General features: G+C 44.2%; 1 protein-coding gene across 5 annotated transcripts in view; it reads left to right on the top strand.

Annotated features, from left to right (window-relative positions):
- The window catches only part of ACVR1C (activin A receptor type 1C), a 152,672-nt gene extending 126,554 nt beyond the window's left edge, over positions 1–26,118 (top strand). For 4 of the 5 annotated variants that reach the window (XM_056534198.1, XM_056534197.1, XM_056534196.1 and 1 more), the window contains exons 3-9: positions 2,281–2,526; positions 4,504–4,734; positions 6,614–6,781; positions 8,418–8,574; positions 21,866–21,990; positions 24,113–24,243; positions 25,183–26,117. In XM_056534198.1, coding sequence (XP_056390173.1) covers positions 2,281–2,526; positions 4,504–4,734; positions 6,614–6,781; positions 8,418–8,574; positions 21,866–21,990; positions 24,113–24,243; positions 25,183–25,308 — 1,184 coding nt within the window. In that variant the 3' untranslated portion in view covers positions 25,309–26,117. Of the gene's footprint in view, positions 1–2,280; positions 2,527–4,503; positions 4,735–6,613; positions 6,782–8,417; positions 8,575–21,865; positions 21,991–24,112; positions 24,244–25,182 lie in introns of all 5 variants that reach the window. The other variant, XM_056534195.1, reaches the window with a different exon arrangement.
- Positions 26,119–27,888: the final 1,770 nt, after the last annotated feature.

Raw genomic sequence — 27,888 nt, 5'->3', positions numbered from 1 at the left:
TTTCAATTTTGTCGCACAATGATTTTTTTTCCCGCTTCACCATAGATTTTTGGGCAAAATGACTGACGTCATTACAAAGTAGAATTGGTGGCGCAAAAAATAAGCCATCATATGGATTTTTAGGTGTAAATTTGAAAGAGTTATGATTTTTTAAAGGCAAGGAGCAAAAAACGAAAATGCAAAAACGGAAAAACCTCCGGTCCTTAAGGGGTTAATCCTTAAACGGGAACTCCTGTGTAAATTATAAAAAAAAATTTAAATCAACTGGTGCCAAAAAGTTAAACAGATTTGTAAATTGCTTCTATTAAAAAATCTTAATCCTTCCAGTACTTATCAGCCGCTATATGATCCACAGGAAGTTATTTTCATTCCTCTGTGACCCCAGTGCTCTCTGCTGACACCTCTGTCCATGTCAGGAACTGTCCAGAGCAGGAGAGGTTTGCTATGGGGATTTGCTCTTGCTCTGGATGGTTCCTTACATGGACAGAGGTGTCAGCAGAGAGCACTGTGGTCAGACTGGAAAGAAATTCAAAAAGAAAAGAACTTCCTCTGTAGTATCCAGTACTGGAAGAATTAACATTTTTAAATAGACGTCATTTACAAACCTACTTAACTTTCTGGCACCAGTTGATTTAAAAAAATATTTTCCACTGGAGTACTTCTTTAAAGATTCAGGAGTTAAAGCCCCTTTGGCAGCGATTACAGCCTCCAGTCTTCTTGGGGATGAGTCCACAAGGTTTACACACCTGGATTTGGGGATTTACTGCCATTTTAGGAATACCCCTTTAATCCTTTAAAGAGCAGTGAAAGCAGCAGTCCAACAATATTATTTTGCCCATATAGTACAGCATAAGCTCTATACTGTACAATGTACAGTGACCCTCCAGGACTTTAATATAAAAAGTTATTTGTATCTTGAATGCTCACATTGTTGACAGGCACTTTTTCATCCACTAGAGATACCGTATTGATACCACTGATACCGTATTGTTGGATACACTGTCAGTATCACATTAGTGAGGGTCGTGCCTCTGTGGCCTGTTGCTTGAGTGAAGGGGCAATGCTCCACTGTGCTCACAAGTATAGTCATGTCTAACCATGCAGCCCGTCAGCACAGCCGAGCATTGCCACTCCACTCAAGCAATAGGCCACGAGGCATGGACTGACCAAGCGCCCTCTGGAGAAGTGAGTGCAGGTGTCAGGACCCAAAAGGGCATCACTGTATGGCATCCATTTTAGCACAGTGTCAGTCGTCAACCGTAACTCCGTCCCGCGTCAGGCGAAACAGCGTCCCACCTCCTCCCTCCAACCAATCGCCGTCAGTCATCGGTCGTAACTCCATCCCCCTTCAGACGAAACAGCGTCCCACCTCGGACCAATCGCCGTCATCCTTTAGCCACAACTCCCTCATCCAGAACTCCCTCTTCCAAAACGCCATCATGCCTCAGACGATTCTCCCTCAGACCCAACTTCCTGTCGCATAGCAGAGCCGACGCTGCACGGCATGTATAGCAGAGTAGAAACTGTGAAACTTGCACGTGTACTACATACACTACATGTGCTACAGAGTCATTATAGCAGAGCCGACACTGAATACCATGGGAGGAGGCGGGCCGCTGCTTTGTCTGACGCGGACGGAGTTACGGCTGACGACTGATGATGTTCTAAAATGGACCCACAGATATGGTGTCCCTTTTAGGACAGCGTCAGTCGTCAGCCGTAACTCTGTCCGGTGTCAGACGAAACAGCCTCCCACCTCCTCCCTTGGACCAATCGCCATCAGTCGTCAGCAGCAACTCTATCCCGCATCAAGGAAAACAGCATCCCGCCTCCTCCCTCACACCAATTGCCGTCATCCTTTAGCCACAACTCCCTCATCCGAAATGCCGTCATGCCTCAGACAATTCTCCCTCAGACACAACTTCCTGCTGCATAGCAGAGCCGACACTGAATAGCATGTACAGCAGAATCCGTATAGCAGAGAGTCGACACTCACTCGGCTCTACTACACGGCAGGAAGGTTTTTTCGTCTTAGGGATGACGGAGTTTCGGATGAGGGAGTTAAGGATGACGAAGGAGGGAGTTGCGGCTGACGCCTGATGGAGATTGGTCCAAGGATGGTGGCGGGTCACTGTTTCGTCTGACACGGGGCGGAGTTACGGCTGACGATGTCCTAAAATGGACACCGTATCACCGTTTCCTAGAGATCAATGTAGATTATATGTCATAGATGTCTCTAAGCGCTCGTATACTTTCAATAATAATTTGTATTCTTTCCAGTCTCTACCAGCCCATCCCAGTTTGGCCATGTGGAACTGTGGTTGTTGGTCACCATTCCAATATGTGTCCTGGCAATAGCCATAATGCTAACAGTGTACACCTGTCAGAGGCGCTACTGTGCCTACAAGAGGACCCGGCGGCAGTGCATTGAAGAACCCTTAACGGACTGTAACTTAGACTCAGATGGGAAATGCTTGAAGGATCTTATATATGATATGTCAACATCAGGATCTGGATCTGGATCTGGTAAGTTTAATTTTCCACTTCCTTATTGCTATCCATTATACTGTACTCTACTATCTCCTAGATCAGTGGCCTCAAACTGTGACCCTCCAGACGTTGCAAAACTTCAACTCCCAGCAGGCCCGGACAGCCAACGGCTGGGAGTTGAAGTTTTGCAACATCTGGACGGCAACAGTTTTAGACTACTTTCCTAGATTGTATTAAAGAAGCTATTAAAGGGGTAATCCGCCCTTAGCCATCTTATTCCCTATCCAAAGGATCCCGCCGCTGGGACCCTCACGATCTCTGTACTCTGTATTAGTTTAGAATGCTGGGTGTGGGCAGCGGAGTCGTGACGCCACTGCCATACCCCTTGTGATGTCATGCCACACCCCCACAATGAAAATCTATGGGTTGGGCCGTGGTGGCCGTCACATCCCGTCCCATAGACTTGCATTAAGGGGGCGTGATGTGATATCATGAGGGGCGTGGCCATGACATCACAACCCTACAGCCAGCTCCAGGCATTTGGAACAAAAATGTTATGGAGAACCGCTTTAAAGGCATTTTCCAGTGCAAGTTGTGCTGCCCAGAGAGAGGATGGGAATGGTAATACAAGGCCATCTTGGGGTAGTAGTATGCCTATAGCAAAGTCTTATGTATCATGGTAGCTCTGAGGGTCGGGCTGAACCCTGAATATCCTCCTGTGGTCTCTGCAACTTTTGGAACTGGACAGCACAGTAAAGGTAATCCCTGACCCTAAGTGCAAATGACTTGAAGCAACTTGGAAACAGAAACATATTTGGAGTATCCCCTGTGCACAGCAAAACAATATACAGTCTCCTTACATCCCCTCATTAGCTTTCTTAGCTGAAGGTACTTAGTGAGTCTTTGATAACACTAGAAGCACTTTAAGTGTTGCTCTAGGATATACACAATATAATAGGGGGTCTTTACAGCTTGGCTCATTGTGGTGTATATGTAGAAGTCTTTACTTATAGTTAGTTTCATTATAATTCCCTATCACAGGGTATAAGGTGAAAAGGTTGTGGCTTGTTAGACATGTCGCACTGAGTCTGGCTGGAAGCCCATGAAGAGTCCAGTGGTAGCAGAAGAGCCCTTGTACAGCTTCTATCTCTTCTGACTTGGATACAATTCCAAGTGTTGGAGTAGAAATACAAATGTAGAAGTAGATACCCCCATCAGCATTGATTGGACACAGTCTTTGGGTTATACGCCCTCTTTACTCCACATGGTGCTGTCATTCACTGAGACAAACTTGACTCTAGTCAGAATAGCAACTTGAACAGGATTAGGAATTCTCTGGCAGCCAGGGCTAGCAAAATTCTGCAGAGCAGACTTACTGGCAGGGTACAACTGACAGGAGCCGCATCTTTGGTCTGTGCCAGGCTAGAGCACTGACTATTCAAGACCTAATTTTTCTACAAGGGAGGGAGGGTTTGACTTTGGGACTCTTTTCATACAACTTTTTAGAGGCTTCTAGGCAGAAAGGAAAGGTCATGTGACCCAGTTCTCATACACATCCACATATCCCCCAGTGTGACAGTCTGACACCTTAGTGTATACACATGTGAACCAGTGTAAAGCAATACTGTACTGTCAAATTTAACTCATGATACTTGAACAGGATTTACCTGACAGGACACAATATGTAGCCATGCTACAACCTACGTCAACAGACAGTAGATGAGTACTGGGACACTGCAAAGGTACTTGAAGGTAGAAAATATGTTTTTTGGCTCAAAGTGTAGCAGCAGGGTGTGCATCAATGTGAAAGAAACATTTGTCAAGCCTTGTAGACCATTTCAGTGAGTCTGGACTAAAATGGTCTGAAAGCATGCAAGATGTATTAAGAATTTATTTATCTCATCATTTTTTTTGAACAAAAAACAATATTTTGCTAAATAGTGGACATTGACTTTAAAGCCTCTTCTGGTCCAGCATATTTTTTAACTATATCACACGTTGATTTTTGGATAGGTTTACCTTTGCTTGTCCAGAGAACCATAGCAAGAACAGTTATAATACAGGAAGTGGTTGGCAAAGGACGATTTGGAGAGGTTTGGAGGGGAAAATGGTGCGGAGAAGATGTTGCTGTTAAGATTTTCTCCTCTCGAGATGAAAGATCCTGGTTCCGTGAAGCGGAAATTTATCAGACTGTGATGCTAAGACATGAAAATATCCTTGGATTTATAGCTGCTGACAACAAAGGTAAGAGCAATACCTATCTATCTATCTGTCCGTCTGTCTATCTATCTAATATCTATCTATCTATCTATCTATCTCATATCTATCTATCTCAAATCTATCTATCTAGCTATCTTTCTCGTATATCTATCTATCTATCTCCTATATCTATTTATCTATCTATCTCATATCTATCTATTTATTTATCTATCTAATAGCTATCTATTTATCTATCTATCTCATATCTATTTATCTACAAGTGCAGGATAGGCAGCACAACCTCAGGGGTACAGCTGGAGTAAGCAGGGGTGCAAGCGATGAATGTGGTCCCAGTCGCAGACCGTGTCCATCGATATATACTCCAAAGAAGTCGCAGCACACCCAGGTAGCATAAAGTGCAAAATAATTGAGCTTTATCTGCCCATGTTATACAACGTTTCGATGGTATCACATCATGCTTGACAAAGATGGTGCGGTACCATTGAAACGTTTTATAACATGGGCAAATAAAGCTCAATTATTTTGCACTTTATGCTACCTGGGTGTGCTGCGACTTCTGTGGAGTATATATGTATTTATCTATCAATCTCATATCTATCTATTTATCTATCTTTCTATCTCATATCTATCCATTTAACTTTCTACAGAAGAAAAATCATCACCAAACCAATAAACTCAGTACATGATCCCCTCTGCAGACACTATGTGAACAGTACCCACTCAGTACCTGCACAGAACACAAGCAGCAGCCAAATGCATTAAATGGAATCTGTCATAAGTGTCACCCGCAAGAAACCTTTTGGTACAGGCTTGTAGTGCAGGTGACACTGGTTAAAATCACACTTGCTGTTCCTCGCCATGTGCCTCGAGTTTCCTGTAATTCCTGGTAGTGCTCATCTTTGTCTTCATTGTAATGCCTCATCTCCTGTGCTGAGCCTCCTCTGCTGCAGAATGGAGCTCCACTCTGCAGAGGCTCAGCACAGGGAAGAAGGCATTACTCTGTGGGTAGCTTACCAGATGTGACCAGGGCCTTGGAAACGCCCCCCCCGTGCATCAAACTCAACATTTGCATATATGGTGGCACTGAGCAAAGAGTGGGAAGTAGGATTTTAATCAGTATCTCCGGCACTACAAGCCTGTACCATCAGGTTAGTGCAGGTGACACTGATGACAGATTCCCTTTAAAGGGGTACTCCGCCCCTAGACATCTTATCCCCTATCCGAAGGAAAGGAGATAAGATGTCTAATCGTGGGGGGTCCTGCCTCTGGCAACCCCAGCGATCTCTCCAATGCACCCGGCGCTTGTTTAGAGCATCAGGTGCAGTGCCAGAGACTCGTGATGTCACAGTTGCGCCCCACTCGTGACATCATCGCCAAGCCTCCTCAATGCAAGTCTAAGGGAGGGGGCGTGATGGATGTCACGTCCCCTCCCATAGACTTGCATTGAGGGGGCGTGGTGTGGCCGTGATGTCACGAGCCTCCGCCTCGCATCGCCAGTCATCCGGCACGGAGTGAAGTTTGCTCCGTGCACCAGATGTCACGGGTGCTGCAGCCGAGATGGCAGGGGTCCCCAGTGGCATGACCCCCGCGATCAGACATCTTATTCCCTATCCTTTGGATAGGGGATACGATGTCTAGGGGTGGATTATCCCTTTAATTATACAGGGTATACTTCTCCCCAATTTTAAATGGTCTGATTACTCATGTTCACTTGCCTTGCTCATATACTCCTCAGATATCCCCTGTATGCTCTCTCATCTCTTCCTTGGTGCTCATCAGAGATTACGAGCTTCAGCAATCAATTCTTTCCCTGCATGAACAGAGGAACATTATCCCATATCTATTTATTCTTCATCCATTTATTTATCTATGGACAATAACTAAAATATGCTTTGCTTTGCAGATATTGGCACTTGGACCCAGCTCTGGCTTGTGTCTGAATACCATGAACAGGGCTCACTCTATGATTACCTGATTCGCAACACAGTAACTATCGGGGGAATGATGAAATTAGCGTTATCCATTGTCAGTGGTCTGGCTCATCTTCATATGGAAATAGTAGGAACTCGAGGTATGTACGAAATGAAAAATTATTATGATTCTCATTTTTTGGGAAAAAATTTCTATCAAGTAAACAAGCAAGTAAACAACGGGGTAGTGTCTGGGTGACGGCCGCATGTGAGTGCAGGAGAGAGCTCTGACCCCATGTCCAGCATCAGCATCTGAAAAGGCTAAACGCCACTGACTCACCAGGTGCCCACAGAGGGGGTGTTGCTGTGTCCAGTGTAGAGCTGTTGAAGACCCATTGTTGGGCTACGGAGGGGTGCTGCTGGGGCTTGATCAGGCAGGTTTGGAGGACTCGAGCCAGCTAAAATGCGGAAAAAGCCAGCGGAAGTAGCCGGCTGCTCGTTGACCTTTAGGGAGTTGAAGCTTCACATGTTAGGGAGATGCATGGAGACTCTGACACTATGCCAATGATGTAGAGGAGGTAACCCTGCCTGGAGAAACCTCTGAAGCCACACAAGCCTATGGAGAGGGCCTTCCAGAATGGAGCAGCATGAGCGAGCAGACCAGGGAGGAGGTCTGGTGAGATCATGCTGGCCCATACGGTGGTGGAGGAACCCCCTGAACCAGAGGGGGAACCAGAATGGCAGGACCGATCCACAGACCTACAGGACATCAGCTGATGGAGGCAACAGAGTATGTGTCCCTGGGCAATACAGGGGATTCTGGTAAATGAATAAATATAAGGGGGGCTCCACTGAAACAAACCTGTGCCGAGGTTGCTATGTTGCACGATACCCCACGTGCCTATTTGAATGCAGTATGCAGGAATTAATTGATCTCAATTAATCAAAGAGGACATGTTTGATTAATTGAGATCAATTAATTCCTGTGTACTGAATACAGGGGATTCCCCAGTGACCTGCAGAGATGTTAAACTGTGCAAGTGACCCTGCAGCCCGTGGTACCTTCTGGGATAAGAGAAGAGATAAAGTAACAGGGGCCACAAGACTCAACATCAGTCAAGGCAGATTTTACCCCAAACTGGAAAGTTAATTCCCAAAGGGAGGAGGATGTGCTAATAGGAATGTCAGTAAGGCTAAGTTTCCACTTGTTTTTTTTTCTGTCAGTTTTTGGAAAACTGCCACTGCAGTTTCTAAGCCAAAGTCAGAAGTGGATCCATAAGGGAGGAGAAGTTTAAGTCCTTCCATTATATTTCTCATTCCTTTTGAATGCATTTCTGGCTTTGGCTCAAAAACTGCGGTGGCAGTTTTCCAAAAACTGCCAGAAAAAAGACCATGTGGAAACTTAGCCTAACAGAGAAACCAGTGACTGATGCCTCCCTTAAAGATATGAGTCTTAGCCTGAAAAGTTCTTTTCACCATAATATAGCTAAGTTGGTTAAACCTCTGAAATCAAATTTGTTGGAACTGGAGCAGAAAACTGAGAAAGTTGAAAGTAAAATGGAGGACTAGTAGAGGATGTATATATCTATCTTATCTTGAATATTATTAAATAAGAAAAAAAAATAGTAAACAAGTATTATAGAGTTTACCTTGCTGTTATCCTGGAGTTTCTGCGTTGACACTTCACCCTGGTAGTGTATTCAGCGTTAGACTCAACCAAGGAACAGAATCCATGAATAAGCAATGATATATTTATAATTTTGTGGCACTAATGTATTTGTGATTCTGTATTTCCAGGTAAACCCGCTATTGCACACAGGGATCTCAAATCCAAAAATATTCTGGTGAAGAAGAATGAGACATGCGCCATCGCTGATTTAGGACTGGCAGTGAAACACGATTCCATTACAAACACCATAGACATCCCGCAAAATCCAAGAGTGGGGACCAAAAGGTAGGACTGAAAGGAGATTTGTCTTCTCTAGAAAAAAGATTGAACATATTGACCAGGCTACAAGAACTACATTTGTTCTAAAACCTCTTTATTCTTAACCTCTTCCTGCAAAATTCCATACATGTACATGATTTTGCTGTAAAGGGTATATGGAGAAGGCTCAAGCTCCAACCCAGTCAGTACCTGCATTCAGCAGCAGACAGCCACTACTAATAGCCGGAACGAGGGATCTCTGTTGTTAGTCCTTAACTGTATAAATGCTCAACTATTTAAATGCTGTCTGCGCTGACTGCAGCATTCAAATTGCATTCGACGTGAGCCATAAATGGTGCAGTGGCTGGATTGGTGCCCTACGATTTGTTCACAGGGAGCCTATCCATTATCATGGCATCCCAAGGCCTATTGGATCAATATAATATTATAGTATTACATTGATCTGTATAAGCAATTGAATGATTGCTTATACAAGTTACTTAGGGGGACTAAGAAAGTTTAAAAACTAAAGTAAAAAAAATGTTTTAGAAAAATATAAAGAATCTCCCCATCATAATAAAAATTCAAATCACGAACAAACAAAAAAAATTTGGTATCGCCAAATTGTCCGAACTATTTGATAGTTATAATTAGTGAGTCAGTGAGCCAATGAGTGAAGCAAATCCGGATTCGACCCCAACTTTAGGTTTTATCCAGCTTGGCGAACTCACAAGTTTTTACTGATTCGGCTTGCACGAGCCGGTAAATAGCACGAAAAAATCGTGAAAGAAGCAGGGTGGGCAGAGGGTGGTGAGATGACGTGGGGAAAGCAGCAGATGACATGGTAACCAAGGTCTATCATGTGATTGGCTGCTTTCTCGTGTCAATCAGCAGAAAGGCCAATAGGATGCAGCAAAGGGCACAGATAAAAGGCCAGTTACCTCACCTACAGTGTTCAGAGCGATGGTGCTGCTGTAGAGAGCAGGAGAGGCAGTAATAGGGACAGCTAGTGTTTAGAAAGAGAGAAGAAATAGGGACAGTTAGTGAATAGAAAGATAGAGAGATACAGATTAGAAATAGAGACTTTGGGGGGGATTTATCAAAACCTGTGTAGAGGAAAAGTTGACCAGTTGCCCATAGCAACCAATCAGATTGCTTCTCTCATTTTTCACAGGACTCTATAAAAATGAAAGAAGCGATCTGATTGGTTGCTATGGGCAACTGCACCAGTCTTCCTTTGCACAGGTTTTGATGAATCTCTCCCCTTATGTATGTGTGTGTGTGTGTGAACAGGATTCAAACACCATACAAGAATCCTATAGGGGCTCCTAAATAACAAAACAGCATATAGGGGGACATCCTAATAACAGCCTCTGAAAGGCTCATCTTTTGCTACCACAAATTCAAAGCCTTTTCCAGGGCTCATATCTGCATATACCTGAATTACATAGTGTTCCTGAACCAGCTCGAGTGAGATGCATTGATCTGTGCCACCCACCCACAAAGCGTATTCAAGTGGGCACCTATATATGCCTATAGGGCCTGTGAAGGCAGTAGTGATTTGTGACTCTAATAGTGTTCCTCAACCAGCAACAGTAGCCAGTGAGGTGCAGTGATCTGTGCCACCCATAAAGCGTATATATATATAAATGCCTATAGGGCCTGTGAAGGCAGTAGTGATTTGTGACTCTAATAGTGTTCCTCAACCAGCAACAGTAGCCAGTGAGGTGCAGTGATCTGTGCCACCCATAAAGCGTATATATATATAAATGCCTCTAGGGCCTGTGAACACAGTAGTGAATATACAGTAACAGATTTCTGCAAACATCTTCAGTACTCATTGTGCTGTCATCACTGCCATGCAAAAAGCGTTCAAAATGTTGAAACCTAGATTTGTCAGGTAGGTTGATGAAGATTCACCCAAAAAGGATAAAAGTAACAAAAAAACATGTCTGGAAAAGGAGTTGGTGGAAAGGGTAGAGGGGAAAAGACCCCTCCCCCATGTTCTCTACCAGTAAGAATGTTCATGGCAGTACTTGTACAGGTAGCGGTAACAGCAGGCAGGTGTCGTGTGGTAGCCGCGTCAGCCAACCCAAGTTCTCACTGCCTGAGAGAGATTATGTGGTTTCACAGGATGATCCGGCTTTACTGGAATATTTCTGTCATATCACTTCTGAGGAGAAAGACTCTGACAATATGACGGTGAGCCACCGGTCAGTGGATTCCTTGGTGTCTTCACTCACATGGGGAAGTGGAAAGGTCCATCCCAGACGCTGTGATTCCTCATCTCTGGTTTTGCCCTCCCCTTGCTACACAGAAGGATAGGACTAGGCACGAGGAGCAGTTGTGTGGGATAGTCAAGCTTTGGAGTGTGTTGGCAAGGTGGTGGAGGCAGAATCAGTGGTCGAGCCCAGCACCTGCAGGACTGGTGATGGTAGGCGGGGTGGGGGTACTGTAGGGGGTCAAGGTGGCGATGCTGAAGGGGATGAAGGAGCCCAAGAAGTCCATGCAGAGAGGAGTGGCATGGAGGATGAGGAGTTTGATGTTGACGATGATGTAGTGTTGGGCAGGACATGGGAACCACCTGGGCATGAGCTGACATGTTCAGAGTAGTGACAGTGTCAGTGAAGAAGAGTGTAGCCAAGGTAGGGGAAGAAAACCTGGTCTGATGAGCAAAGGTGATGGCGACTCTGCTGCATGTTTAGGTTCTATTAAGAAATCATCCAGAGGAGGGGCACAGTCCACAGCCAGCACATTTTCGGGATTTGGCTTATCTGTGTCGTGCCCCCCTCACCCCTGATCCCGTCAGTTATCCATTGGGGAATCCATGTCCTCCAGACAACAGTATTCTCCCAGTCACCCTGTTGTAGTGTGCCTCAATTCCTACCTGGCCAAGTTTTTGGTAGAGCAGGCCCTCCCATATGATCTTGTTGACTCCACGACCTTCAGGCAACTAATGGGGAGTGCCCAGCCCAGGTGGCACATTCCTAGTCATCATTATTTTGCAAAGAAAGTCGTCCCTGCTTTGCCAATCATGTGTCGGAGAGGGTGGGCCACTCCGTGAAGTTGTCTGTGTGCAGAACAGTGCATGCCATGGTTGACATGTTGAGTAGTAGCTACGGATAGGGGCAATACATGTCTTTTATGGCTCACTGGGTTAACATCTTGTAGAATGAGGCTCCACCGCAACAAGGCCAGGAAATTGTAGTAACACAGCCACAGTTGCACCGATTCTCACCTTCTCCACGGACATCTTGCACCCCACAGGGAAGAAAGTTGCTTATACTCCTCAAGCGTTGCCATGCTGTGTTACACCTGCTGAGCCTGGGCGAGTAAAGCCACATGGTGGAGGAGCTACTGCCCTGTCTGCAACAAGATCTTTCACACTGGTTCACAGGTTGTGAGCTGACATTGGGAAACGTTGTCGCCTATAACGGTACAGACATTGTCAAAGCGCTGTGTCTAAATGGCATGACACACTCTCCCTGTTTGACACACGTGCTAAACCTTGTGGTCAAATGTTTCCTGACAACTTGTCCAGGTGTCAAGCCAGTGGTGTCTATGTGCAGGAAAATTTGCGTTCGGTTTAGCCGTTCATAAGCTTTTAAACATGACTTGCTTCACCTACAGCGCCAAAAACGCTCTTCCACAACACCGCCTTATTTGTGACGTTCCAACACGATGGAACTCCACTTTACACATATTGGACCACCTCACCGCAGCGCAAAACATTTGTGGAGGCTACAAGATATGTCAACAAGGAAAACAGTGGCATTGCGATGTAGTGCCTCTTATATTCCTTTTAAAGCAGATGCTGACAGCGATGATGGAAGAAGAGGGGATGGAGGAGGTAGTGGGACCTGAGGAGGAGGATTTGGAGATTGACAATGCTCCACTACCTCTGCCAGCACTACCCCAGTAAGAAGCAGGAGCATCAGCAGCAGTGGCAGCATCTTGATGTTTGAGTACATGATGGCGAAGTTTATACATCCTGTATGCTCCCCTGACCTGAGTCATCAAAGGGATGTGAATCACCACCTTAACAACCAGGTTGAGGCCTTCCTCAGCAGTGCCCTTTCTCTGACAGACAACATGAGCCCAGCAGACCCCATGGACTTCTGGCTCACCAGATTAGACCATTGGACAGAATGTGCCCAATTTTCCATGAGTGTTCTGTCTTGTCCACCCTTTAGTGTAGCTTTGGAGAGAGTATTTAGCACAGCAGGTGGCGTGGACACTCCGAAGCAAACGAGATTGTCAGCCAGCAGCATGGAAAAGCTGACTTTTAAAATGATTCAGACATGGATGGATTTTTAATCTCCTGTGCCAGATGCCACTGATTAGGCAGTACAACCACCACTCCTACTGGATGCTAGTGACATCTGTCCGCCATCTCATGCTGTACGCTATTAACATCTGTCTTCCATCTCATGCTGTACGCTATTGACATCAGTCAGCCACCACCTGCTGTACGAGGGCTACTACAAGTAACACCAATCCACCCTCACCCTACTTCCAGCCAGGCCGACACATACACAAATCATCATCCCTAGAAAAGGGATAATTTTTCGGCTTTTTATACATGAGTTGTTTCTTCTTTAGTCTTCACTATTTTAGAATGCCAATTCTGTTGCTACTCCCAATAAAGGGATCATTTTTGGAACGCTTGGAAAAAGCCACTGCATATTCCCATGCCTCTGTATGCATATTAAAGGGGTTAGCCAGGAAAAAACTTTTTTTTATATATCAACTGTCTCCAGAATGTTAAACAGATTTGTAAATTACTTCTATTAAAAAAAATCTTAATTCTTTCAGTACTTCAGCTGCTGAAGTTGAGTTGTTCTTTTCTGTCTAAGCGCTCTCTGATGACACGTGTCTCGGGAACTGTCCGGAGTAGAAGCAAATCCCCATAGCAAACCTCTTCTACTCTGTGCAGTTCCCGAGACAAGCAGAGATGTCAACAGAGAGCACTGTTGCCAGACAGAAAAGAGCAACTCAACTGCAGCAGCTGATAATTATTGGAAGGATTAAAATATATAATATAATATATAAATATAGAAGTAATTTACTAATCTGTTTAACTTTCTGGAGCCAGTTGATATAAATTTTTAATTTTTTTTCCTGGAATACCCTCACTGGCAGGTATCTACCGACAACCAAGGATACATTCTGCCTCTTTATTTTGGAGTGAATAAGCCGAAAAAATGGGCACGCTCGAATAGTTACCATGGGTTACCGCATGTCGCCATAACTAATTCTTAAAAACGCTTTTAAACTACTTGAATACTTTCCTCACAGTGATAGACAAGATTTTAGAGCTGTTAGGAAGTGTTATAAATGTGTTTAGGGGCTTATTTCATTTGCCGGTTCGAGTCAAACTGAGCCGAACCAAACCGAACTTTTCAAAAGTTCGCTCAACTCTAGTTATAATACATTGTTATTGATTCCACATGGTAAATGGCATAGACAGAAAAAAATTACTTAATTCCAAAATTGCTGTTTTTTTTCACATCATTTGTCATGTTACATTAGTCCCACAAAAAAAAAAGCACTAACATGGCTCTGTGGATGGAAAAATAAGTAAGGCATGGCTTTTAGAAGACTAAGAGGATAAAACTTACACTAAACACAAAAACTAAAATTGGCCTGGTATTTAAAGGGGTACTTCACCGAAAAAAACATCTTATCCCCTATTGCGGGGACATTTGTGATCTCCGGCGCGGCATCCCAGTCATCCGTGCATGGAGCGAACTCCGCTCCTTGCCGGATGACTGGCGACTACAGCCGTCACGCCCCCTCTATTCATGTCTATGGGAGGAGGCGTGATGGCTACGTACTAGCTGTCATCCCCCCCCCCCATAGACATGAATGGAGGGGGCGTGGCATGACATCATGAACGTGGAAGCTTCAAGCTTTTGTGTTCCAGACGCCGCCGCTGCTGGCCCGGGGATCGCGGGGGTCCCCAGCGGCGGAACCCCTGCGATCACACATCTTATCCCCTATCGTTTGGATAGGGGATAAGATATTTTTTGGCAGAGTACCCCTTTAAGGGGTTAAAGAGAACCTTTTTGATTGGATACTGATTTATCTGATCAACATAATGGCAATTTGTGGTGGCAAAGCTCCTATAGTGACTTGAAATGGAACTTCTAGATCAGTGTTTTTTTCCAAATAGTATGCCTCGAGCTGTTGCAAAACTACAACTCCCAGCATGCCCGGACAGCCTTTGGCTGTCCGGGCATGCTGGGAGTTGTAGTTTTGCAACAGCTCGAGACACACTGGTTGGGTAACACTGCCCTACTGGTTAATTTCACATTTAGATTGTAAACCCCAATGTACACTCTATAATTTATATCCGGTGATCTGTAGCTACTCAAAAAAATAAATAAATGTAAACCATATTTAGAAAGTCACTAGAGTTGAGCGAATTTACAGTAAATTCGATTCGTCACGAACTTCTCGGCTCGGCAGTTGATAATTTTCCTGCATAAATTAGTTCAGCTTTCAGGTGCTCCCGTGGGATGGAAAAGGTGGATACAGTCCTAGGAGACTCTTTCCTAGGACTGTATCCACCTTTTCCAGCCCACCGGAGCACCTGAAGGCTGAACTAATTTATGCAGGAAAAGTCATCAACTGCCGAGCCGAGAAGTTCGTAACGAATCGAATTTACTGTAAATTCGCTCATCTCTAAAAGTCACATACTGAGAATAAACCACACTTGACGGCTGGCACTGTATATCGTGAGGTCGATGAGTTTTGCATATAAGCGCCCGACAGCAGCTGAACCAACCACAAGTTCTACAGCAACTGGAAACACATAGGCCGGGTTCTCACTACCGAATTTCCACCTGCAGGTGGTGCTAGGACCGTGCGGAGGGCATTGCCATCCCCATAGACCACAATGCACTTCTGAGTGGATATGCCGAAAGATCTGTTGAGAAATGTATTGCCGTCTACAGGGACGGCGATGCCGTCCGCACGATCCTATCGCTGCCTGCGGGATTTCACAGTGAGAACCCGGCCATAGGGGGAGATATGTCAAAGGAACAGTGAAGCAGTAGCCCACAGCAAACCAATTAGATTTATTTTTATTTTTTCAAGGCTTTTAAAATATGAAAGCTAGAATTTGATTGGTTGCTATGGGCAACTGCACCACTCTTCCTCTACACCAGAGCTGTAGCCTGCTCCTTTTGCGCCCGAGGCAATACTTTTTTTTTTGCGGGGCAACCCTACCGATTTTTTTTTAATTTTTTTTTTATATATATATATATATGTTTCTATATGTAGATTACAGTACTGCAGCGAATGATGTCACAAATGATGTCTTCACTAATCAGAGTCATTCTTTTTCTTTTCTTCCCCTTCTGGCCCAGGAGATCATGATTAGCTCTTCCAGCCCAAACTCTTCAGGGCAGAACCTGCTACACAAACATATTAGGCTCTGCACTTTTCTGGCATTATCCTCCCCTTTTCCCCACATATGCCTACAGCCTCCTCCAAACACAATGCCACCAGCCTTCCCACAATGCACAATGTTTCCAGCCTCACTTAAATGCCTACAGCCCCCCGCCCCCCCCCCCACACACACACACAATGCCTCCTGCCTTACCCATATTTCTCCAGCCTTACCTACACACAATGCCTCCCGCCTTACCCATATTTCTCCAGCCTTACCTACACACAATGCCTCAAACCTTAAACCACACAGTGACAGAGGGGTGTACATGGGAGACAGGGGTGTATAGGGTGTACATGGGTGACAGAGGGGCGTACAGAGGTGACAGAGGGGTGTAGAGAGGTGAAAGATGTGTACGGGGTAACAGTGGGGTGTACAGTGGTGACAGAGGGGTGTAGAGAGGTGACAGATGTGTACGGGGTAACAGTGGGGTGTACAGGGGTGACAGAGGGGTGTAGAGGGTGACAGAAAGGTGTGGAGGGGTGACAGAGGGTGTACGAGATAACAGAGGGATGTCCAGGGGTGACAGAGAGATTACGAGGGGTGACAGAGAGGGGTAGAGGAGTGAAAAAAGGCTGGGGGGTGCAGTACCTGAAGCTTAGTAGGCCTCTGTCAGCACCTCCCATGCTCCTTCCCTCCATCCCCATTATTCTGCTGAGGGAACCAGGGAGTCACAGGTACGCAGGCTGGGATTTTAAAATTCACCAACATAGTTGTGTCATCTTTCCCACTGGAATGTCCCAGCACCCCCGCCAGGGCACCCTGGTTTGGAATCACTGCCAAGTTTAATGTGTGCTGGTCTCCCTGTGCCAGACATCCTTAGCCGATATGCCCCCTTGCAGAAGTACACCTGAGGCGATCACCTCAGACCCCTTATGGAAGCTACGGCCCTGCTTTACACAAGGCTTGATAAATCTCCTCCATAAAGTAGCTGAAGGAAGTTGTGTAGTTCTTTCCATTTTGACCACAGTGCTCTCTGCTGCCACCTCTATCAATGTCAGGAACTGTCCGAGCAGGAGCAAATCCCCATAGCAAACCTTCCCATAAAACCCAAATAGGAAGCTTAATGTTAGCTATTCCCCCCTCTCACTTATGTGTCCATTAAAGGAGTACTCCGGCGCGCACTTTTTTCCTTTTATCCCGTCCGGGCTGCAAAATAAAAGAAAACACACTTTATCTTACCTGCCAACGAGCCCCCGGAGCTCCGGTACAGGTGTTTGGTCCCCGGGCTGTATTCTTCTTACTTCCTGTTAGCCCGACACGTCACACGGAGCTTCAGCCTATCACCGGCCGCGGCGGGACATCGCTGCGGCCAGTGATAGGCTGAAGCTCCGTGTGACGTGCCGGGCTAACAGGAAGTAAGAAGAATACAGCCCGGGGACCGAACACCTGTACCGGAGTGTACCGGAGCTCCGGGGGCTCGTTGGCAGGTAAGAGAAAGTGTGTTTTCTTTTATTTTGCAGCCCGGACAGGAGAAAATGATAAAAGTGCGCGCCGGAGTACTCCTTTAAGCTTTGCTGCCTAGTTCGGTGACTTAGTGCCAGGAAGAGTTAACAGAGGACCAGGAGGACGCTTTGATTGACTTGAAATAAAGTAATGTTTCCCACGAGAGCTAATATGGCTGACAGTGAAACTTTAGTCAAAAAATTTCTTGAGGATAAACAGGAAAAAAACACTCTAAACCTCATTCCCAATTTTACAAGTAAATATTTAGAGCAAATTTGCTTTTCTACTTGCAATGGCAGATGGAAATTCAGACAATTGGTCCTGTGGTTGGGAGGCCTATAAGCACCTTTCCCTTCCATTTACAGCAGGTACTAGTGGTGGGCTGTGTGTGAAGCTGTACCATGTGTGTAAAAAACTTTTTTTACCCAAATATCCTTGGTAAAATGAGGGTGCGTGTTATAGGCCGGTGCGTGGTATACCCTGATAAATACGGTAAATAAAGGTACGGTAAATACGGTAAACAGAAGGTACATTTGCAAATTTTATGCATTTTCATTTAACAAAGAATAACCTACAACAGTGGTCTCAAACTGTGGCCATCTAGATGTTGCAAAACTTCAACTCCCAGCATGCCCGGACAGCCAACGGCTGTCCGGGCATGCTGGGAGTTGAAGTTTTGCAACATCTGGAGAGCTACAGTTTTAGAACCACTGACCTATACTATATGCAATGCACGTCTAGACAAGCCATGCAGCAGAATAATTTACAGTCTACATTCTTTACCGCAGTCGCACGCATTACATCCATTACTGTCTTTTTTTTGAGTGTGGTAGGAAATCAGAGCAACCCAAAGGAAATAGAAAAGGCATAGAAAACACAAAGACGCCATGCAGCTAATAACTCACTCAGACTCACTAATGAAATTTGCATTGGGTTGCTATCAGGGCCATCTTTAATTTTGATTGGACCCTGGGCAAGCAATTTTTTTGTGTACCCCTCCCCATGCCTGACCGACCGACACACACTAACCGACCTACACTTACAGACACGCACTACAGACTGATACACTTACAGACATACTCACCTGGCCGTCCGTAGTGCCTTCTTTCCTGGGGCGGCCAGGACTGACGTGTAACGTCGCTGAAGTCCTCCTGTGTGGATCTGCGGGGGAACGTCACTTGCGCCACGTCCCCCGTCAGTCCCGGGCGCAGTGTTTTAAAGGCCAGGTGCCGCTTCAGAACAGTGAGCCGCAGCCAGGGCTGGTGCAAGGATTTTTGCCACCCTAGGCGACAGCTCATTTTACTGCCCCCCCCCCCCCACAAGCCTTGGGGGTCTGGGAATTTTGGTTTAAAATATTCCCATACTGTGACTAAATAACACCTAAATACCAGAACAGAACAATACCGCCATTGAATAACACTACCATGCTAGAAAAGCACAATATTGCCATACTGTGACTGAATAACACTGCCATACCAGAACAGAACAATACCTCCATACCGTGACTGAATAACGCCGCCATACCAGAACCAACAAATATTGCCATACTGTGATTGAATAACACTGCCATACCAGAACAGAACAATACCCCCATACCGTGACTGAATAACACTGCCATACCAGAGCAGAAAAATATCGCCATACCGTGATTGAATAACACTACTATACTAGAAAAGAACAATACCGCCATAGCGTGACTGAATAACAATGCCATACCAGAACAGAAAAATATCGCCATACCGTGATTGAATAACACTGCCATACCAGAACAGAACAATACCCCCATACGGTGACTGAATAATACTGCCATACCAGAACAGAACAATACCACCATACAATGACTGAATAACACTGCCATACTAGAACAATACCACCATACCGTGACTGAATAACACTGCCATACCAGAACAATACCACCATACCGTGACTGAATAATACTGCCATACCAGAACAATACCACCATACCGTGACTGAATAATACTGCCATACCAGAACAATACCACCATACCGTGACTGAATAATACTGCCATACCAGAACAATACCACCATACCGTGACTGAATAATACTGCCATACCAGAACAATACCACCATACCGTGACTGAATAATACTGCCATACCAGAACAATACCACCATACCGTGACTGAATAAAAATGCCAGTACAGAAATATATCACCATAGCGTGACTGAATAAAAATGCCAGTACAGAAATATACCACCATAGCGTGACTGAATAACAATGCCATACCAGAACAGAACAATACACCCATACCGTGACTGAATAAAAATGCCAGAACAGAAATATACCACCATACCGTCACTGAATAATACTGCCATACCAAAACAGTTACAATACCAAATTTACAGTGGCTGAATAACACCACCGTACCAGAACGCAACAATATCACAGCCATACGTTGACTAACACTGCAATAACACATACCGTGACTGAAGATGCAGGAGATATTTCTCACGCATGCACAGGGTATATATATATATATCAGCGTGCCTCCAGCTGTTGCAAAACTACAACTCCCAGCATGCCCAATTGCAGTTTTACAACAGCTGGAGGCACCCTGAGAAACACTGGTATATGTGTTTGTCTGTGTGTGTATATATCAGTATTTCCCAACCAGGGTGCCTACAGCCTGGACCGGTGATGTGAAGAGAATTGTGTCCCGAACAGCTGCGGCTAGCTTCTTTATTGTGGGGCTAAAGGTCCAGCTGCTTTGGGCTCCCAGGAATGACAGGGCCCAGGGCAGCTGCCCCTTTTGCCCCAAGTTAAAGACAGCCCTGGTTGCTATGGATTTTTATGACTGTGGATAATGGTTTTGCCGTTTACCCACAGAACTTTCTATATGAGTAAACTTCATCCTATCACATTTTCATGTTTACGATCCATGCATTGCAACCTAAGCATCTGCCATAGTAACTACAAAAATAAAGCCACCTCACACAATGAGACAAACACTTTAAATGGGCACCATCATTAAAACTAATTTTTGCTATTACACTCCTTATGTTAAATAAAAAATCTTCCTAATGTACTTTGATTTAAAAAAAAAAAAATGAAGTTTTCTATGTTTTATTTGTGTTTTAAAAAGCTGCCATTAGGTGTCTCCCTACTTGTCTAGAAACACATTTCTTGCATAGACTTCGGACTCCTGCTGCTTGGCAGAAGTCCAAAATCAGGAAATGCAGTCTGGAATGCTGAGGGGGGGGGGGGGAGAGGGGGGTGCAGCCTTAGCCAATCACAGCTCATTTCACACTAAACTGCTGTGGGCTGCGTGTAGCAGAGCGAGGAAGGGATTTTTTCCCCTGTATGGCTTCAGATGATGTCACGTCTGCTGGGGAACGCCCCTTCCTAGTCTGTGAATCTGACTGAGACTGAGCAGAAAATGCAGAGCAATATCAAGGTAGAAAACTAAAAAATAATTAAAATAAAGGCAGGGGGTGGTTAATCATGATGGGGGCAGTGAACTGGGAGGATTATAAAATTTAAAAAGATCATGAAAGGTACTCTTTAAAATGTAGTCGAGGGAATGCCTTAGGCTGGAACTCGGGGGTTTGCTTTCGATGGACTCTTGTTGACAGACTTTATCTGGTATTACATGTGCCTAGGGCTCCATTACCCACTCATTCTCATGGCTGTTCAGTGATCCTATCAAGCTGCGAAGAGGTGGAGAATTTACAGCGGTAGCCATGCATACTCGTGACTCTCTCTTTTGAAGTCTGAAAGAGTCACTGGCTTAGTATCTCCATAACTGCCACCTCAGTGGAGAGGGTCATGCCCACCTCTTCCATATGGGCTGCCGTATGGGGTTAGGTGCTTCAGAAGTGGCTCCTATCAACCTTAAGAAAAGTTCATCAATATTCCTCCCCTCTCTCTTCATTACAGAGCGGGAAGAAGAGGGAGAGGCGGAGGGAGGGGAGGAATATTGATGAGCTGGGCGGCGCTGTGGCCAGAAACGCTGAGTGCCAGTTAGCTCGGCCGGTGTAAGTTAACACCTAACTAGCATATACCGAAAATAGAAGATTACGGCCGAACGGCGCGGCGGATCCGGGCACGGTAAGCATCAAACTGATCAGCGTCCCCCGCACTACCAGCCAGTACCACTGGTTAGTGCGGGGGGAGCAAGCTGGCAGTTTTCCTTTAAAACAAATGTTTTCCCCCGGAGTACCACTTTAACAGGATTTCCTTATTGCTGAAATAACTTGCATATATCTATCTGAAGTTTACCTTTAAAAAAAAAAAGAAAAAAATTCTCAGGAAGAATTGGCTTATTGTACCCAAAACCTGACCAGCCTAAGATTAGTCTGAAGAGCCTGAAATGCTTTTATTCAATATTCTGCCTCTCTACTCTAATCCATTTGTTCTGCCTTTTGACATAATATCTTGATTTTCTTTTATCAAAAGGTACATGGCTCCGGAATTACTTGATGATTCGATAAACATGTACCACTTTGAGTCATTCAAATGCGCAGACATCTACTCCCTGGGCTTAGTATATTGGGAAATAGCCCGGAGATGTTCTGTGGGAGGTTAGTATCTGTTTTTGCATTTTCTCTTTATTAAGGTAATTTGATTCATCCTATTTATTAGGTTGTTCCTGTTATTTTATGTGATATAAACTGTGCGTAATACAAATCAGCAAAAGACAAAAACATTGTTATCCTAAAACTTAGCTAGGGCATTCTGTTATTGTCCACAAGTCCACTGGTGAGAGGGACTTATAGAATTGTACCCCTGTCTTTTACCCATATCTCTCTGAAGAGAGCCCCAAAATGCATATGAGGGAAGATTTATCAAAACCTCGGCAGGTGAAAAGTGGTGCAATTTGCCCATAGCAACCAATCAGATTGCTTCTTTCCTTTTTGAAAAAGCATCTGGAAAAATAAAAGGTTTATTGGTTGCTAGGGGCAGCTGCTCCACTTTTCTTCTGTATGGGTTTTGATAAATCTTCCCCACGGAGTCCTATAGGCAATTCACCATAGGGAGGAAAAAATATGCAAAGTAGCCCTTCTTCAGGAGAAAGAGTGCTTGCTCTCTGGTGCCACCTATTGGAGGTTTGCTAGCCAGCCAACACCCTGCTCTGTACTGACTAGTGTTTAAAGGGGTACTCAGGCCCTAGTCATCTTATCCCCTATCCAAAGGATAGCGGATAAGATGTCTGATCGCCGGGGTGCAGAGCCGGAGGCCATGCCCCCTCAATGTAAGTATATGGGAGGGGGCATGGCCGTGATGTCATGAGCCTCCACCCCGCATCACCAGTCACCTGGCATGGATGTCTGGGGTGCCGCAGCCGAGATTGTGGGGTCTCCAGTGGCGGGACCCCCACAATCAGACATCTTATCCCCTATCCTTTGGATAAGATATCTAGGGGTGAAGTACCCCTTTAAGAACCCCAAAACCTTTGCCTAAAGATTAGTAACTCTTTCTTCTTTCTGGCTTGGCTTATAATCCCCCATTATGTTTGAAGGCTTTTTAAGGAGGCCATCCATTGACTTGCAAGGACACATGCTCGCTTCCTTCTTGAGGAGGGCTACTTTGCATAATATACATATATAGATATTGTTTATATATTGGTTGTATGTATGTTGCTATATTTATGGATATTCCTTTTTAAAAAAAATGTCTGAGCTGAGGTCAAGGTTGTGTGGCTCAAGAGATGGAGTAGCACTGAGGGATCCCAAAAGTTTACTTTTAGAATTTAAGCGTGCATGGGATACGTATAAGGCTATTGTTCATATAAGATAGGGATAGGTATAAGGCTATCCTTCATATAAGATAGGGATAGGCATAAGGCTATCCTTCATATAATATAGGGATAGGCATAAGGCTATCCTTCATATAAGATAGGGATAGGCATAAGGCTATACTTCATATAAGATAGTGATAGGCATAAGGCTATCCTTCATATAAGATAGGGATAGGCATAAGGCTATCCTTCATATAAGATAGGGATAGGCATAAGGCTATCCTTCATATAAGATAGGGATACGCATAAGGCTATTCTTCATATAAGACAGGGATAGGCATAAGGATATCCTTCATATAAGATAGGGATAGGTATAAGGATATCCTTCATATAAGATAGGGATAGGCATAAGGCTATTCTTCATATAAGATAGGGATAGGCATAAGGCTATTCTTCATATAAGATAGGAATAGGTATAAGGCTATTCTTCATATAAGATAGGGATAGGTATAAGGCAATTCTTCATAGAAGATAGGGATAGGCATAAGACTATCCTTCATATAAGATAGGGATAGGTATAAGGATATCCTTCATATAAGATAGGGATAGGCATAAGACTATCCTTCATATAAGATAGGGATAGGTATAAGGATATCCTTCATATAAGATAGGGATAGGTATAAGGATATCCTTCATATAAGATAGGGATAGGTATAAGGATATCCTTCATATAAGATAGGGATAGGCATAAGGCTATCCTTCCTATAAGATAGGGATAGGTATAATGCTATTCTTCATATAAGATAGGGCCAGGGATTATTCATAGTATTCAGTTTCTTATCTGCCAACACATTCTATGTTTCTATTACATACTTCTAATGGGACAATAGGTGAGGAGATAACTCTTGTGTTATACCAAGCAAACCATAAAAATGAACCCATCATCTTCTTGTTTTCTTGTACAGGCATTGTGGATGAATACCAGTTGCCTTACTACGATATGGTGCCTTCTGATCCTTCTTTGGATGATATGAGAAAAGTTGTTTGTGACCAAAAATTACGACCCAGCATACCGAACCAGTGGCAAAGCTTTGAGGTATTTGATAAATTTGAAGTAAAGATAAGTGACAACCTTCAGCCAACCTTAGGTGGGATAATTCCCTGTACTCTACTTTATATTTATGTGTCCTCCTTATGGTCTACCATGTAGTGCCCTCATAACCATACCAAACAATGCCTCATTGCCATTTATGTACAGTTTCCAAATAACAATGAAATACATAAACTAAGGAAAGTAACTGCATTGTCTACAGCTGAATTTCCATAGGCTTTAGTATCAAGTGTTAGATTAATGGATACTTAAAGAGGTATTTTCAGATATTTTTTGACTGTGCTACAGGGGCTGTAAAGATAGTGTAGTTCATAATATAGTGTCTGTACCTGTGTTTGTTGGCAGGTCCAGCAATCTTTTCCCAGAAGTTCATTTTTAGCAGCATATAAAATTTGTGTTTTCTCGGGCCTTTCCCATGTTGCAGTGCGGTCCGAGACAATGCATCACTAGTCAGGTGTTGAAAGGGAACGTGTCTGTGCTTCAATGAGTGGAGCGATGGCTGGGTGGGACTAATCATGCTCCACAAGGCTGCATGGAACTGTAGTCTTAAGCACAGCACGCATAGAAGAGAGCCTAGCTGTGCTGCAATAGGGGGGGGGGCAGCTGATGTGTGGGAGGGAGATAAGTCATGTCCCACATAGAAACAAGGGATCCTGGGGATTGTAGTTTGAGGGAGGGCACAGAAACAGGAAATAGCAAGTTTACACGAACAAGCCAGCAGCATTATGGGGGATAAACAGAACACTATCATTTACCCCCAACACTGATCCAGTCCATTACTGGCTGACAGGTAATTAGTGAAGTCACTTTTTTGAGAAAAGTGCTCTATGATGTATTAATACATGGAAGAAAAAAAAAAATAATGCCACAGATTTTCTGTCATGAAATAAAGCCATGTTCACCAAATTCTAACTTTGTTTCTAGGCTCTCAGAGTGATGGGCAGGATCATGAGAGAATGTTGGTATGCCAATGGCAAGGCTCGGTTGACCGCGCTGAGAATAAAGAAGACCCTCTCCCAGTTGTGCGTGGAGGAAGATTTCAAGCTGTAATTCGGTTGCTTTGAAACCGCGACAATCACAAGACATGGGGGATGGGGGGTTGTTTGTAGTTGTGTTTGCTCTACCTCAAAAGTAACAAGTGCCAGACTGGAGATGTGAAGATAAATGGACTCTTGGTTTGTGGTGATTTGTAGATGACAGAGCTGATGTATTGGTCCTTTGGATGGGGTCCACTGTATAAAAATAACCAATGGAAGCAGGGCCGCTGTTGGCACATGGGTTTGGGAATCTGTGGCAATCATGCTTTACCCTTGTCCAGCCCAGGCTGGGGTAACCAGTGGGCCCACTGTGGTTTTGGTGCTCATGGCGCATACATCTAGTATTGGCCCAGATTGAAAGGCCACACAGCCGTAAGCACCTGCTTGCTAAGATATCATATATGTATATATACAAAGACAAAATACGTTATTTGAAAGACAGTATAAGCTTATAAACATTTAAAATATTTCATTTTTTTAAAAACAGATTTTAAATGTCCAGGTCAAAGAAATCTGCCGGTGTATAGATGGAGAGATACAGAGTTATTTAACATAGGATGTTGATTTAACATTTGTTTTTGACTGTTTTGTCTAAGGGAACAGGTTTTGCTCATGCTACTTATTGTGTTAAGCTTTATTACTGTATGTTATATTCCAAATGGAAGTATAAAAAAGTAAGATATATATTTATATGCAGTAGATATATATTTTGTGTATTCAAAATGGTTGTTGGTACATTCCATGAAAGCTCTTGTTACAAACAGCAGTTAGGAAGGTCATGTAACGTTCAACGTCACATGTAACATTTTTGGGGAACAAAATGTCAAATGTCATTTTTATGGTGTTTTTCCTCAAGCATTTATTTTTTTTTTTTTTTTACAAGAAACAGTGCAACCAGATATTTGCTAAATACTACTAGTAAAATATGAAGCACTCTACAAACATTCCTTTATTGTTTGTGGTTGTTTTTTATTTTTTTGTTTTATTTTTTAAACAAACAAATGAAAACTATGTGTAATGGAAGCCTCAAACAGACCATATGAACCCACACCTTAGTTTTTAAAAAGGAATAGAAAAGAAAAAAGATTATTTTCAAGAAACAGCACGACTCTTGTCTATGGTCCCTGGTTGGTATTGCAGCTTCATCAACTGCAATACTAGACACCGCCTGTGGACGAGAGCACCAAACAAATATTTGAAAATTTGAATATTCATGATCGTTGGTCACGTGAGCGCTCAGTAGGCGCAAGCGCTCACGTGACCAGCGGCCATGAATATTCAAATTCACCCTGCAGGCCCACCCACATTATAAGCCAGTGTATTGGGTTTAGTGTGGGTGAACAGGATGACCGTTTTCCTTTAATATGTCTTCAGAATGATATGGCTAACACTTTCTTAAAGGGAACTCCTACCTCTGAACACCCTCTAAAGTTAATCTGTCAGCAGTTTTAAGCCCTCAGATGAAAGAGGAAAGGGAGAGGACTGTAATGATACCTCGTGTTCCTGGTCAAGCAACTTGCATGACCAAGAAAAATGTTGTTTGGTGTTCTGGCTGCCTGTGTGACAGTTGTCTAATAGATGTCTTTTCCTTAAAGGGGTACTCCGGCGTTAAACATCTTATCCCCTATCAAAAGGATAGGAAATAAGATGTTAGATGGTGGGGATCCCGCCACTGGGGACCCCCGTGATCTCTCCTGCAGCACCCCCCGTTTTTCAACTCCACAGAGCGAGGATTGCTCTGTGGCTGATGACGGGTGGTGCAGGGGACGGAGTATCGTGATGTCATATTTCCCCCCCTCGAGATGTCATGCCCCACGACGGGGCGGAGCCGTGATGTCATGATACTTCGTCACCTGCACAGATCCTCCCTCTGTGCAGCTCAAAAATGGGGATGCTGCAGGAGAGATCGCGGGGCGGGAGCCCCAGTGGCAGGATCCCCACGATCTAACATGTTATCCTCCTGGAGTACCCCCTTAAATGCCTGTATTGAGATTTTCCCGACAGCTCTGTTGGTCTTTTGATTGGACACTGGAGCTGTCACTTAGTGCTAAGAGGAGGGGCTAGGGCAGTGAGTTCAAGGCACTTCACCAGAAGAGACCACCTCCTGGACACTTGTAGCAGTAATCAGGATATTAAACAACATTTGTCTCGGTTATACAGATGGCATGGCCACCAACACAAGATGTCATTAACCTTCTTTGCTCATGTTCTATGTAGGGCTGTAATTTGGATGTCTCAAATTAAACAAAATTTTTCATTTTAATGTGTACAGTATATTTAAAAATAATCCTAAACTCTTGCAGTTTTAATTCTGGCCACTAAGCCTAAAACTAATCTGACACTTTATGTACAGCAGTCTTTTCCTTATGATTACAGGCAGGATAACAATGACAGGTATTCAGATAAGATGTGATCAAGCTATTCACAATAGGTGGTGTTCACTCTTCCCCTCACCCCCCCCCCCCCCCCTGCACAATGACCTCTGCATTGGTAACTAGTGTTGAGCGGCATAGGCCATATTCGAATTCGCGAATATATGGACGAATATTCATCATATATTCGCGAATATTCGCATATTCGTAATATTATCGTT

Source organism: Hyla sarda, chromosome 8 (genome assembly GCF_029499605.1).
Source record: "Hyla sarda isolate aHylSar1 chromosome 8, aHylSar1.hap1, whole genome shotgun sequence".
NCBI classification, from domain to species: Eukaryota; Metazoa; Chordata; class Amphibia; order Anura; family Hylidae; genus Hyla; species Hyla sarda.
Note: the sequence above shows the minus strand (reverse complement) of the source record. Positions and strands in the feature narration are given on the sequence as shown.